The 14,145-nt window shown below is 33.5% G+C and overlaps 1 protein-coding gene across 1 annotated transcript; it reads right to left on the bottom strand.

Moving 5' to 3' along the window:
* Positions 1–11,538: 11,538 nt before the first annotated feature.
* On the bottom strand, positions 11,539–13,675 carry LOC134267641 (protein S100-G-like; the record flags this gene model as incomplete). Its single annotated transcript, XM_062749853.1, has 3 exons — positions 11,539–11,574; positions 12,173–12,238; positions 13,528–13,675. Coding segments are annotated over 3 exons (243 nt in total), but the record flags the coding sequence as incomplete, so codon positions are not given.
* Between the last annotated feature and the right edge of the window lie 470 nt (positions 13,676–14,145).

The raw sequence follows: 14,145 nt of genomic DNA, 5'->3' as shown, positions 1-14,145 counted from the left end.
TCATGACGAACGTTTAAGGGACCAGAGAGAACACTCTCGGACAAAATTCGTCGCTTTTTACAGGTTTCCATGGCAACGGTAGACATATTGGAACTGAACGACCTCACTGCACAACTACAACCAGTGATCGTCCTTTGAGGATTCGTTTCTATGACAACTGTGAGCGACTCATTACAATTATTTTAAAAGTAAAAATCACTTTGACACATTGCAAGGAATTAACATTGAAAGTTTCAAAACGATTGCTTGAGTAGTTATTGAGAAAATCGAAATTAAAGAATTTTAACATTCCCCTGGTTTCCATGGCAATAATCGAGTATTTGAAAATTTTAAACGCAAGGCGCACAACTACAGATACTAATCATTAAAATAAAAAGAGTTTCATTACGAACGTTTAAGGGACCAGAGAGAACACTCTCGGACAAAATTCGTCGCTTTTTACAGGTTTCCATGGCAACCGTAGACATATTGGAACTGAACGACCTCACTGCACAACTACAACCAGTGATCGTCCTTTGAGGAAAGTTTCAGGAAGATTGCCCCAGCAGTCTCCGAGAAACAGCCTGGATAAAAAAAACATGCGTACAATATCAATATGTCGTCCCCGACTTCGTTCGGGGCGACATAATAACTCCTGAATTTTTCACATCAATAACTCCTGAATTTTCCCCTTCAATTCGAGCATTTCTGCATTGTAAAGGGCTGATGTTTCTTATGAGATGATAAATCATGTGTAAACTTTCTCAGTTTAGCGGGATCGTGAACATTTTCGGCGAGATGAATGTTTTGTTTGCAGTAGTGATCAAGGCTTAGCGCACTTGTAGGAGCGGATCCTAGGATTTATGAATGAATAAAAACTATGGAAATAACGTACCAATTTTCTAATTTATACTTGCACTATCTAATGAAATTAATAATATACAAGTTATAGATATACAAAAAAATGCGAAATGCTAATAAATGCAGTTGACAATCGTTATTTTATATATAGATAAAATAAAATAATTATAAAATCTAGAGACAAGACAGAAGAAGAATGAAGGTTGGCAAACTATGAAATCACATCAGGAGAACTGAATTTTATGAATGAAACTTTTAAAACGTTACTTGTAAGTTGTATATGTTAGATATGTGTATTCTAACTGGCAGTGCGCTTCAAAAGGGGGGGGGGTCGTCTTGAACATAGTACATTACGTTTGAACGGTAAGGGCTAGGGCTTTCGTATTTCAAATATGTAATCCTTGTGAAAAGAACTCTTATTGGACACGAAGAACTTTGACCCTTTGACCTAGACCTTGGAGAACACATGTGTACATCTTAACCTTTTTTCTGTTTCGTTTCTATGACAACTGTGAGCGACTCATTACAATTATTTTAAAAGTAAAAATCACTTTGACACATTGCAAGGAATTAACATTGAAAGTTTCAAAACGATTGCTTGAGTAGTTATTGAGAAAATCGAAATTAAAGAATTTTAACATTCCCCTGGTTTCCATGGCAATAATCGAGTATTTGAAAATTTTAAACGCAAGGCGCACAACTACAGATACTAATCATTAAAATAAAAAGAGTTTCATTACGAACGTTTAAGGGACCAGAGAGAACACTCTCGGACAAAATTCGTCGCTTTTTACAGGTTTCCATGGCAACCGTAGACATATTGGAACTGAACGACCTCACTGCACAACTACAACCAGTGATCGTCCTTTGAGGAAAGTTTCAGGAAGATTGCCCCAGCAGTCTCCGAGAAACAGCCTGGATAAAAAAAACATGCGTACAATATCAATATGTCGTCCCCGACTTCGTTCGGGGCGACATAATAACTCCTGAATTTTTCACATCAATAACTCCTGAATTTTCCCCTTCAATTCGAGCATTTCTGCATTGTAAAGGGCTGATGTTTCTTATGAGATGATAAATCATGTGTAAACTTTCTCAGTTTAGCGGGATCGTGAACATTTTCGGCGAGATGAATGTTTTGTTTGCAGTAGTGATCAAGGCTTAGCGCACTTGTAGGAGCGGATCCTAGGATTTATGAATGAATAAAAACTATGGAAATAACGTACCAATTTTCTAATTTATACTTGCACTATCTAATGAAATTAATAATATACAAGTTATAGATATACAAAAAAATGCGAAATGCTAATAAATGCAGTTGACAATCGTTATTTTATATATAGATAAAATAAAATAATTATAAAATCTAGAGACAAGACAGAAGAAGAATGAAGGTTGGCAAACTATGAAATCACATCAGGAGAACTGAATTTTATGAATGAAACTTTTAAAACGTTACTTGTAAGTTGTATATGTTAGATATGTGTATTCTAACTGGCAGTGCGCTTCAAAAGGGGGGGGGGGTCGTCTTGAACATAGTACATTACGTTTGAACGGTAAGGGCTAGGGCTTTCGTATTTCAAATATGTAATCCTTGTGAAAAGAACTCTTATTGGACACGAAGAACTTTGACCCTTTGACCTAGACCTTGGAGAACACATGTGTACATCTTAACCTTTTTTCTGTTTCGTTTCTATGACAACTGTGAGCGACTCATTACAATTATTTTAAAAGTAAAAATCACTTTGACACATTGCAAGGAATTAACATTGAAAGTTTCAAAACGATTGCTTGAGTAGTTATTGAGAAAATCGAAATTAAAGAATTTTAACATTCCCCTGGTTTCCATGGCAATAATCGAGTATTTGAAAATTTTAAACGCAAGGCGCACAACTACAGATACTAATCATTAAAATAAAAAGAGTTTCATTACGAACGTTTAAGGGACCAGAGAGAACACTCTCGGACAAAATTCGTCGCTTTTTACAGGTTTCCATGGCAACCGTAGACATATTGGAACTGAACGACCTCACTGCACAACTACAACCAGTGATCGTCCTTTGAGGAAAGTTTCAGGAAGATTGCCCCAGCAGTCTCCGAGAAACAGCCTGGATAAAAAAAACATGCGTACAATATCAATATGTCGTCCCCGACTTCGTTCGGGGCGACATACTAACTCCTGAATTTTTCACATCAATAACTCCTGAATTTTCCCCTTCAATTCGAGCATTTCTGCATTGTAAAGGGCTGATGTTTCTTATGAGATGATAAATCATGTGTAAACTTTCTCAGTTTAGCGGGATCGTGAACATTTTCGGCGAGATGAATGTTTTGTTTGCAGTAGTGATCAAGGCTTAGCGCACTTGTAGGAGCGGATCCTAGGATTTATGAATGAATAAAAACTATGGAAATAACGTACCAATTTTCTAATTTATACTTGCACTATCTAATGAAATTAATAATATACAAGTTATAGATATACAAAAAAATGCGAAATGCTAATAAATGCAGTTGACAATCGTTATTTTATATATAGATAAAATAAAATAATTATAAAATCTAGAGACAAGACAGAAGAAGAATGAAGGTTGGCAAACTATGAAATCACATCAGGAGAACTGAATTTTATGAATGAAACTTTTAAAACGTTACTTGTAAGTTGTATATGTTAGATATGTGTATTCTAACTGGCAGTGCGCTTCAAAAGGGGGGGGGGGGTCGTCTTGAACATAGTACATTACGTTTGAACGGTAAGGGCTAGGGCTTTCGTATTTCAAATATGTAATCCTTGTGAAAAGAACTCTTATTGGACACGAAGAACTTTGACCCTTTGACCTAGACCTTGGAGAACACATGTGTACATCTTAACCTTTTTTCTGTTTCGTTTCTATGACAACTGTGAGCGACTCATTACAATTATTTTAAAAGTAAAAATCACTTTGACACATTGCAAGGAATTAACATTGAAAGTTTCAAAACGATTGCTTGAGTAGTTATTGAGAAAATCGAAATTAAAGAATTTTAACATTCCCCTGGTTTCCATGGCAATAATCGAGTATTTGAAAATTTTAAACGCAAGGCGCACAACTACAGATACTAATCATTAAAATAAAAAGAGTTTCATTACGAACGTTTAAGGGACCAGAGAGAACACTCTCGGACAAAATTCGTCGCTTTTTACAGGTTTCCATGGCAACCGTAGACATATTGGAACTGAACGACCTCACTGCACAACTACAACCAGTGATCGTCCTTTGAGGAAAGTTTCAGGAAGATTGCCCCAGCAGTCTCCGAGAAACAGCCTGGATAAAAAAAACATGCGTACAATATCAATATGTCGTCCCCGACTTCGTTCGGGGCGACATAATAACTCCTGAATTTTTCACATCAATAACTCCTGAATTTTCCCCTTCAATTCGAGCATTTCTGCATTGTAAAGGGCTGATGTTTCTTATGAGATGATAAATCATGTGTAAACTTTCTCAGTTTAGCGGGATCGTGAACATTTTCGGCGAGATGAATGTTTTGTTTGCAGTAGTGATCAAGGCTTAGCGCACTTGTAGGAGCGGATCCTAGGATTTATGAATGAATAAAAACTATGGAAATAACGTACCAATTTTCTAATTTATACTTGCACTATCTAATGAAATTAATAATATACAAGTTATAGATATACAAAAAAATGCGAAATGCTAATAAATGCAGTTGACAATCGTTATTTTATATATAGATAAAATAAAATAATTATAAAATCTAGAGACAAGACAGAAGAAGAATGAAGGTTGGCAAACTATGAAATCACATCAGGAGAACTGAATTTTATGAATGAAACTTTTAAAACGTTACTTGTAAGTTGTATATGTTAGATATGTGTATTCTAACTGGCAGTGCGCTTCAAAAGGGGGGGGGGTCGTCTTGAACATAGTACATTACGTTTGAACGGTAAGGGCTAGGGCTTTCGTATTTCAAATATGTAATCCTTGTGAAAAGAACTCTTATTGGACACGAAGAACTTTGACCCTTTGACCTAGACCTTGGAGAACACATGTGTACATCTTAACCTTTTTTCTGTTTCGTTTCTATGACAACTGTGAGCGACTCATTACAATTATTTTAAAAGTAAAAATCACTTTGACACATTGCAAGGAATTAACATTGAAAGTTTCAAAACGATTGCTTGAGTAGTTATTGAGAAAATCGAAATTAAAGAATTTTAACATTCCCCTGGTTTCCATGGCAATAATCGAGTATTTGAAAATTTTAAACGCAAGGCGCACAACTACAGATACTAATCATTAAAATAAAAAGAGTTTCATTACGAACGTTTAAGGGACCAGAGAGAACACTCTCGGACAAAATTCGTCGCTTTTTACAGGTTTCCATGGCAACCGTAGACATATTGGAACTGAACGACCTCACTGCACAACTACAACCAGTGATCGTCCTTTGAGGAAAGTTTCAGGAAGATTGCCCCAGCAGTCTCCGAGAAACAGCCTGGATAAAAAAAACATGCGTACAATATCAATATGTCGTCCCCGACTTCGTTCGGGGCGACATAATAACTCCTGAATTTTTCACATCAATAACTCCTGAATTTTCCCCTTCAATTCGAGCATTTCTGCATTGTAAAGGGCTGATGTTTCTTATGAGATGATAAATCATGTGTAAACTTTCTCAGTTTAGCGGGATCGTGAACATTTTCGGCGAGATGAATGTTTTGTTTGCAGTAGTGATCAAGGCTTAGCGCACTTGTAGGAGCGGATCCTAGGATTTATGAATGAATAAAAACTATGGAAATAACGTACCAATTTTCTAATTTATACTTGCACTATCTAATGAAATTAATAATATACAAGTTATAGATATACAAAAAAATGCGAAATGCTAATAAATGCAGTTGACAATCGTTATTTTATATATAGATAAAATAAAATAATTATAAAATCTAGAGACAAGACAGAAGAAGAATGAAGGTTGGCAAACAATGAAATCACATCAGGAGAACTGAATTTTATGAATGAAACTTTTAAAACGTTACTTGTAAGTTGTATATGTTAGATATGTGTATTCTAACTGGCAGTGCGCTTCAAAAGGGGGGGGGGTCGTCTTGAACATAGTACATTACGTTTGAACGGTAAGGGCTAGGGCTTTCGTATTTCAAATATGTAATCCTTGTGAAAAGAACTCTTATTGGACACGAAGAACTTTGACCCTTTGACCTAGACCTTGGAGAACACATGTGTACATCTTAACCTTTTTTCTGTTTCGTTTCTATGACAACTGTGAGCGACTCATTACAATTATTTTAAAAGTAAAAATCACTTTGACACATTGCAAGGAATTAACATTGAAAGTTTCAAAACGATTGCTTGAGTAGTTATTGAGAAAATCGAAATTAAAGAATTTTAACATTCCCCTGGTTTCCATGGCAATAATCGAGTATTTGAAAATTTTAAACGCAAGGCGCACAACTACAGATACTAATCATTAAAATAAAAAGAGTTTCATTACGAACGTTTAAGGGACCAGAGAGAACACTCTCGGACAAAATTCGTCGCTTTTTACAGGTTTCCATGGCAACCGTAGACATATTGGAACTGAACGACCTCACTGCACAACTACAACCAGTGATCGTCCTTTGAGGAAAGTTTCAGGAAGATTGCCCCAGCAGTCTCCGAGAAACAGCCTGGATAAAAAAAACATGCGTACAATATCAATATGTCGTCCCCGACTTCGTTCGGGGCGACATAATAACTCCTGAATTTTTCACATCAATAACTCCTGAATTTTCCCCTTCAATTCGAGCATTTCTGCATTGTAAAGGGCTGATGTTTCTTATGAGATGATAAATCATGTGTAAACTTTCTCAGTTTAGCGGGATCGTGAACATTTTCGGCGAGATGAATGTTTTGTTTGCAGTAGTGATCAAGGCTTAGCGCACTTGTAGGAGCGGATCCTAGGATTTATGAATGAATAAAAACTATGGAAATAACGTACCAATTTTCTAATTTATACTTGCACTATCTAATGAAATTAATAATATACAAGTTATAGATATACAAAAAAATGCGAAATGCTAATAAATGCAGTTGACAATCGTTATTTTATATATAGATAAAATAAAATAATTATAAAATCTAGAGACAAGACAGAAGAAGAATGAAGGTTGGCAAACTATGAAATCACATCAGGAGAACTGAATTTTATGAATGAAACTTTTAAAACGTTACTTGTAAGTTGTATATGTTAGATATGTGTATTCTAACTGGCAGTGCGCTTCAAAAGGGGGGGGGGGTCGTCTTGAACATAGTACATTACGTTTGAACGGTAAGGGCTAGGGCTTTCGTATTTCAAATATGTAATCCTTGTGAAAAGAACTCTTATTGGACACGAAGAACTTTGACCCTTTGACCTAGACCTTGGAGAACACATGTGTACATCTTAACCTTTTTTCTGTTTCGTTTCTATGACAACTGTGAGCGACTCATTACAATTATTTTAAAAGTAAAAATCACTTTGACACATTGCAAGGAATTAACATTGAAAGTTTCAAAACGATTGCTTGAGTAGTTATTGAGAAAATCGAAATTAAAGAATTTTAACATTCCCCTGGTTTCCATGGCAATAATCGAGTATTTGAAAATTTTAAACGCAAGGCGCACAACTACAGATACTAATCATTAAAATAAAAAGAGTTTCATTACGAACGTTTAAGGGACCAGAGAGAACACTCTCGGACAAAATTCGTCGCTTTTTACAGGTTTCCATGGCAACCGTAGACATATTGGAACTGAACGACCTCACTGCACAACTACAACCAGTGATCGTCCTTTGAGGAAAGTTTCAGGAAGATTGCCCCAGCAGTCTCCGAGAAACAGCCTGGATAAAAAAAACATGCGTACAATATCAATATGTCGTCCCCGACTTCGTTCGGGGCGACATAATAATAATAATAATAATAATAAGAAACAGAGTAAAAACAATATGTTCCCCAACTTCGTTTGGGGAACATAATAAGAAACAGAGTAAAAACAATATGTTCCCCAACTTCGTTTGGGGAACATAATAATAAGAAACAGAGTAAAAACAATATGTTCCCCAACTTCGTTTGGGGAACATAAATACGGTAAAGGTGTAAAGTCCGGTTTCAACGGAAAATATTGTCTTCCCTCCTTTTTTAAAAAGCTAGAATAAGGGATAATTAACTTTTTTACACGGTATTAATATTATTAATCAATTATAATCGAACAGATCTTTTCATTCAACAAAGATTTTATGGCCAAATTGTCATTAATATTGAATTAAATATGTGTAAAATGTAGGCAGGAATCAAGAGTTAGCGCACGTAGTTCTTTAAATCTTCAATACACGAGGATGCTTACATGTCAATATGAATAAACATGCAATCAATTCATTATTCATTTTTTAATAAATTCATGTAAATATCTTGTCATATGTATTACCAAAAATTGCGTTATATTATCGCATTTACCTTTAGATCCTTTGTTAGACTAAAATATCTTATCTCGACAGTTGTGAAGAATTTTGTATCGTTCAATATTGCACAACTACATGCAACGATCTGACGTTTTTCATACAATATGATAAGAAAAAGACCATGGTGACGTACGTAACACAGACACAAAGTGACTCATCAAAAATAAATAACCCCAAGCCTAATGATGTTTTTTGAAAATGATTTGCATTATTTGTTTTTTTTTTATTTCATTTATTTCTAGATAGCTGAATATACTTCAATATAGATTGTACGTGGAATAGTTAGAAAAACATCACCATGATTAGAGTTTTCTAAGTAGTGTTTTGATTTCCGTTTAAGAACATGAAGAATGTGAGTGTAGATTATATATGCAATTATATATTTATTTTATATATGAACGCAAGGCCGTCGAAGCAAACAGATGTAATCGTTGGAATGTTGGATATCAATTAAAATAAAATCAAGAAGACGAGGTTGCAATACAACACATTAAGTCTTTGTACTAAAGTGTTACAAAGAAATGCGTATAAGTTAAATACGAGAAGAAGGCGTATTCACTCATTTCCATTCAAATTCGATCTTTGATCCGCTCAGATTAAATCGCTGCACAAATGTTGTGTAGCGATCTAGTTGGTGCGAATCAAAGATCGAATTTCAATAACAGATTGATCCACTCTGTTCTATATTTCACCTTTATACACGTTTTATCCACTTTATGCAAACGGACAAAAATCTAGATGCTCCAGCCTGTGATTAGGTTTGTGGATTTACCAACATATTAAGTCAATACAAAATCTTGAAGAACATCAAACTTATTTGATATTAGATCAGGGAAAAGTTAGCAGTCGAATGTTATCAGATAAACAACAGTAGACTGCTACTACTCACCAAATAACCCAAGAATTTCAAATACTCCACGTGTTGTGAAAGGGACAGTGTTTACATTCAAGAATTATTTGAAACACGATCCCGACTCATTCATGAATATGTTAATACCCCTTGCTGTTAAGAAAGATCAATTCTTTTTATACGGAACTGGTTTTAATTTCATACACCAATTGAAAAAAATTATTGTAATTTTTTTCTCAGATGATCATTGACAATGTAGGATAGTGTCATTGTGCATACAAGAATTTAGTCTATCATATAGATACATATGTTATATTTCATCATGTTCATTAATGGAAGTTAACACTTTGCACTCTACCTGTCCCATTTGATCTTTAAGTCATATTATACCATTTTATACAAACTGACACAAACTTCTCTATTGGTTGTATGGACCAACACTTTTTAGTATTTTTCATACAATTGACTTGAGATCTATCGATTTTAAGACCTAATTAAAATTAGATCTTTGATAAGCCCCAACCAGATCGCTACACAAAGTACTACACAATTAGATGGTTCCACATCTTTACAATTATTTTTTCTTACAAATTTTGCAAAGACTTATTGTAAAAATTGATAATCCCAAAGTTGTGGTATATATCTTCAAAAGATTGTTTTGTACATGTATAATTTATGCGGCCGGTCGACCATGACAAAAATGTGTTTTTGTTAACCTTAGATGTAACTTCAAATAGTTTTAAAGGAAAAATGAAATGTAAACAGTGGTGCATTGTAATTTGGAAATTACTCAAGGTTTACAGGGTTAAAGGTATTAAAAAAAATTTCTAAAGGACGGGGGCAGATTTAACACAAATTTCTTTCATGTTTTCCAGTGAAAACCTATAGAATTCCATATACGACAACCAACTGCTTATTGCCAACTGCTGACTGCTTACTGCCAACTGTCAGCTGCTTACTGTCAACTGCCACACAAACTTGAATATATTTTATTTTTATTTGATATTTATGTGAATTTTCACAAAAAAAAAGAAGAAGGAAAAACCGGCGCGGATCCAGGACATTTCTTTCCAAGAGGGTCACCCTGGTAAAATTAAATAGATTAAATGACCCATATTTTTTATCTTATGTTATATTCAATATATGCGATTGATAAAGTACATTGTGTATTTTTTTTATTTGTTTTCCTATTTGAAAAACAATTGGTAATAAAATGACTATTTTCTGCTTCTAATCTTCAAAGAAGTAACAACACCCCCCCCCCCCCCTTCCCCCGCACGAAATAGGATTTTCCAGTTTTGCCGTGCGTTTTCATCTTTAGAAACACTCATTACATTTATATACCACCAAATTTTTAACATATGTATACGAAAAGTATATTTATCAACTTCCTCTAAAGGCAATTAATAACAAAAAATAATTTCTTTTGTAAAAACTTATTTTTCAATTAACATGCATATATAGAGAGGCCTATGGGTCTTAACAGTCACCTTGGTAACTCAGATTAATGTGACTTAAAAAATTAAAAATGGTGAGGACTCTGTATTCATTACCATGTGAATGAAGATTGTCTCCTTAAAGTCTGGGAATAAAGAAGATTTTTGTGAGAATTTGGTAATAGGTAAAGTAGACATTGCCATCTTGCAGACTGTTTGTCTGAGACATGTTTGTGAAGAAAGAAGAAGAGTTTCAAAGTTGTATTTTTCAATACTTACCGTATTAGCCCTATCAATGGGTTGAATCTTATGTCATTTGACACTTTTGCAGATGATTTAGTGCTTGTTACAATTTTGTAACATACAGTATTGCAAAAAAATTTGGTTCTTCCTCTAAATGTCCAAACGTTAAGGAAATTATTGATAGTTTTGGCCAATTTTTCATGCCTCATAATGACAGAGAATACAAAATTTAAATTTATTGTTTCTCTATATCCTTAAATGCTGTTTACAAAAATTAGTTTAATTTAATCCAGCAACATATAATTATGAAAATATATTCAAGAATTCAAGACCGACGAACGACGAAAGATCAAAACAGAAAACAATTGGTTATCGAAGCGATTCAGGTGACAAAAAAAATGAAGAAAATAAAATGGGAATATATGGTATGAAATATTCTAATGGATAAGCACAGTAATCTATTACTACTTTCATTGACTCTAAAGGATCATAAAGGCATAATTCTAAAGGAATAGCGGGATGTACATGTATATGGGTATTGCTTTATATATGAAAGATATACAAACTAGGCAGTATGTTCTAAATTTATTCTGAAGAATAAAAATATTTCATTTAAGCAAAAACTTGAACTTTGAAAATCTTCCAATAATTTTCTAATTTGTGTCCTTCAGCTGACTTCTTATTCGTCCTTTTGTTGGGTATCTGCTCCTAAAATATTGAGAAACTTTATATGCTCCTGGTGTTGCAGTATGAAATGTCAATATAAATGCTTAAATCAAGTGGTCATCTTAAAGTCGGGATAAACATGATGCAAATAATGTTTTATCCCATTCAGACTTCAATGTTATTAATGGTAATTTACTTCTTGGAAGGAATAACATTTGAAGTACTACATGTAGTAGCTAGTATATAATGCAAATGGTATAAAATACTGTTTGAGCCCCTAGTTACAGCACGTGTCAAAATACTGTATCATTTGACCAATTATATTTTACTTTGTAATCTAGAAATCAACATGAATCATGAAAAAAGTCTTTAACTTAATGAAGAAGGCAAGACTGACGAAGAATTTGTCTTACAGCAAAGACAAAGCTGGGCACTAGTAAAATGACCAAAAGACCGACCGGTCGACAGGTCCAAAAAATGCCCCCCCCCCTCCCTTTTGGGGAATAAAATTAACGAAGTATATAACCAATAAAATGTTATAATGTTTCAGATCAAAATTTAAAATTATTCATTATTCAAAATTAAATTTAAAAAAAAAAACATCAAAAGGTAAGAGATTATACAAACGAGATAAACCGACCTTCCAAATCTCCATTGCAGATATCTTCATACAATTTCATGTACTCCTCCTGTGCTACTATACCGTCTGTGAAGGAAAAAAAGAAACAATCATTTAAGATTTCATCATTGCGAAAGAAATCGCCTTCATTTCCTAAGATGTGAATATGGTCATTTTTTAAACCTTATAAATGATTTTTCACATGTATAATTTTGTTTCCTAACGGTAGCTCTTTCTTTTTCTAAAGGACAATAAGTAAAAAAATATATATATACAAAGAAGATTTGACAGGAATCCTTCATGATTTTTTTTTATTATTACTTAAATAGTTCTTAATTTTTTTTTTTGAAATTCAATAAATTATTAGCAAATTCTGAATCATTTTGTTTTCATGGGATTTGGATCAGATTCTTTATTTGACAAATCTTTGAAGAGAAACTAATTGATGCTTATATCTAATTTATATCATAAAAATAATTCTTTAAATACCAGGAAAATGAATCGACTGCAAGCAGTATGTCAAATCGAACTAAGCCAAACGCTGCTATACTTGACTCAAAAACAGAATAACCATTTGTTTTTTACAGCGAAAATTACAATTTTCATTTATCTGATGCCATTCCTTTTCATACACAATAGAGAAAGAATCCTTTAATTATATAAAGTTTCAAAATTATTGGTTGTACAAAAACATGAAAAAAAATCTATCATAAATATCTCCAAAACTTTTGGCGGACAAAGCTATAATTCAAGAAATTACATATGAATCTGCGTTCACAGTGACATAAATTAAAGAACTTTTTCAAACTCTCATTATTACTTTTAAAACAGAAACAATTTCGATCGTTGCTAAATTTTGGTAAAACGTAAGTTATACAATGTGCAATTATAATAACACCAATTTAGAGAAAAATTAAAATAAAAAGAATTCCGAAGAAAATTCTTGGATGACATATATGTAATAATTGTTCCTTTGTTAAGGTCAGATGGCATGTTCTCATTCATATGTTCTGTAAACCTAGGTATTATAACAAAATATTCATATTGTTTTCCTCTTGTGATTTCTACATTGTTTTCAATATGTTTTAAAATATGAATACACCAAAACTTGTAAATTGGCAATTCCAAAGATTAACCATAAGAATTATATAAGAAATTACATCCTCTGGTATCTACTAAATGTCTGGTCCGGTTCTTCATTTTTTTGTGAGAAAGGTACTATTCCCCATCTAACTTGTTTAAGTAGCAATAATTCAGCGACAAATTCTGGGAAAAAATTATACATTTTCGAAGAACATGTCGACTGACTTTAATATTTAATAATAAAAGTACGAGCATTTGATGTAAATAAAGAAAACTTTGTTAATGGAACCCACCATTATTCTGGTCCAGGCTTTCATATAGTTCCTCCAATTCCACTCGTCCTGTGCTTTGAATCAGAATATCCAGTTCTTCCTTGGTAACGCTGTTGTCATCGTTCAAATCAAGCAGGTTGTAGTTACAGATATCTATATCAGGAACTACCTTTAGAAAAATTATTCATAAACGATATAACATTATTTGCATATGCTCCCTCATTTTTAAATCTATTTCACCGTAATCGAAACTCAAGTAAGCCTTTCTGTTCGAAATTTGTCCACGTCTGTCCTTGCGAACGGTATCATTAAGTGAGTGGCATAAGGTCTACACTCATTTCCAAGGGAAAAAAAAAAAATTAAATTCTAACGTTTCCAACATTTTTTTTCAATAATATCTCTTTAGCTGTAAAAATTGATCAAAACATATAAACAAAACATATATATGTATTAGACAAAACTTGTGCAATGAAATATGTGGAAATAAAGAACAGTATTCGAGCTCAAAAGTCCATGAAACAGTACAATTACGATTACAATAGGAACATATTAAATACGGCCCTTCAAATCACCAGAAATCGGATCAGGGGCCATGAAGGGGGCATCTCTTGCCGACCGGTCACGCTCACAAAAAAATCA

The sequence above is a fragment of the Saccostrea cucullata genome, unplaced genomic scaffold (assembly GCF_032062105.1).
Source record: "Saccostrea cucullata isolate Sc308-1 unplaced genomic scaffold, CSIRO_AGI_Scuc_v1 ctg12493, whole genome shotgun sequence".
In the NCBI taxonomy this organism is placed as follows: domain Eukaryota; kingdom Metazoa; phylum Mollusca; class Bivalvia; order Ostreida; family Ostreidae; genus Saccostrea; species Saccostrea cuccullata.
The sequence above is the reverse complement of the archived record's forward strand: the minus strand, read 5'-3'. Positions and strand labels throughout refer to the sequence as shown.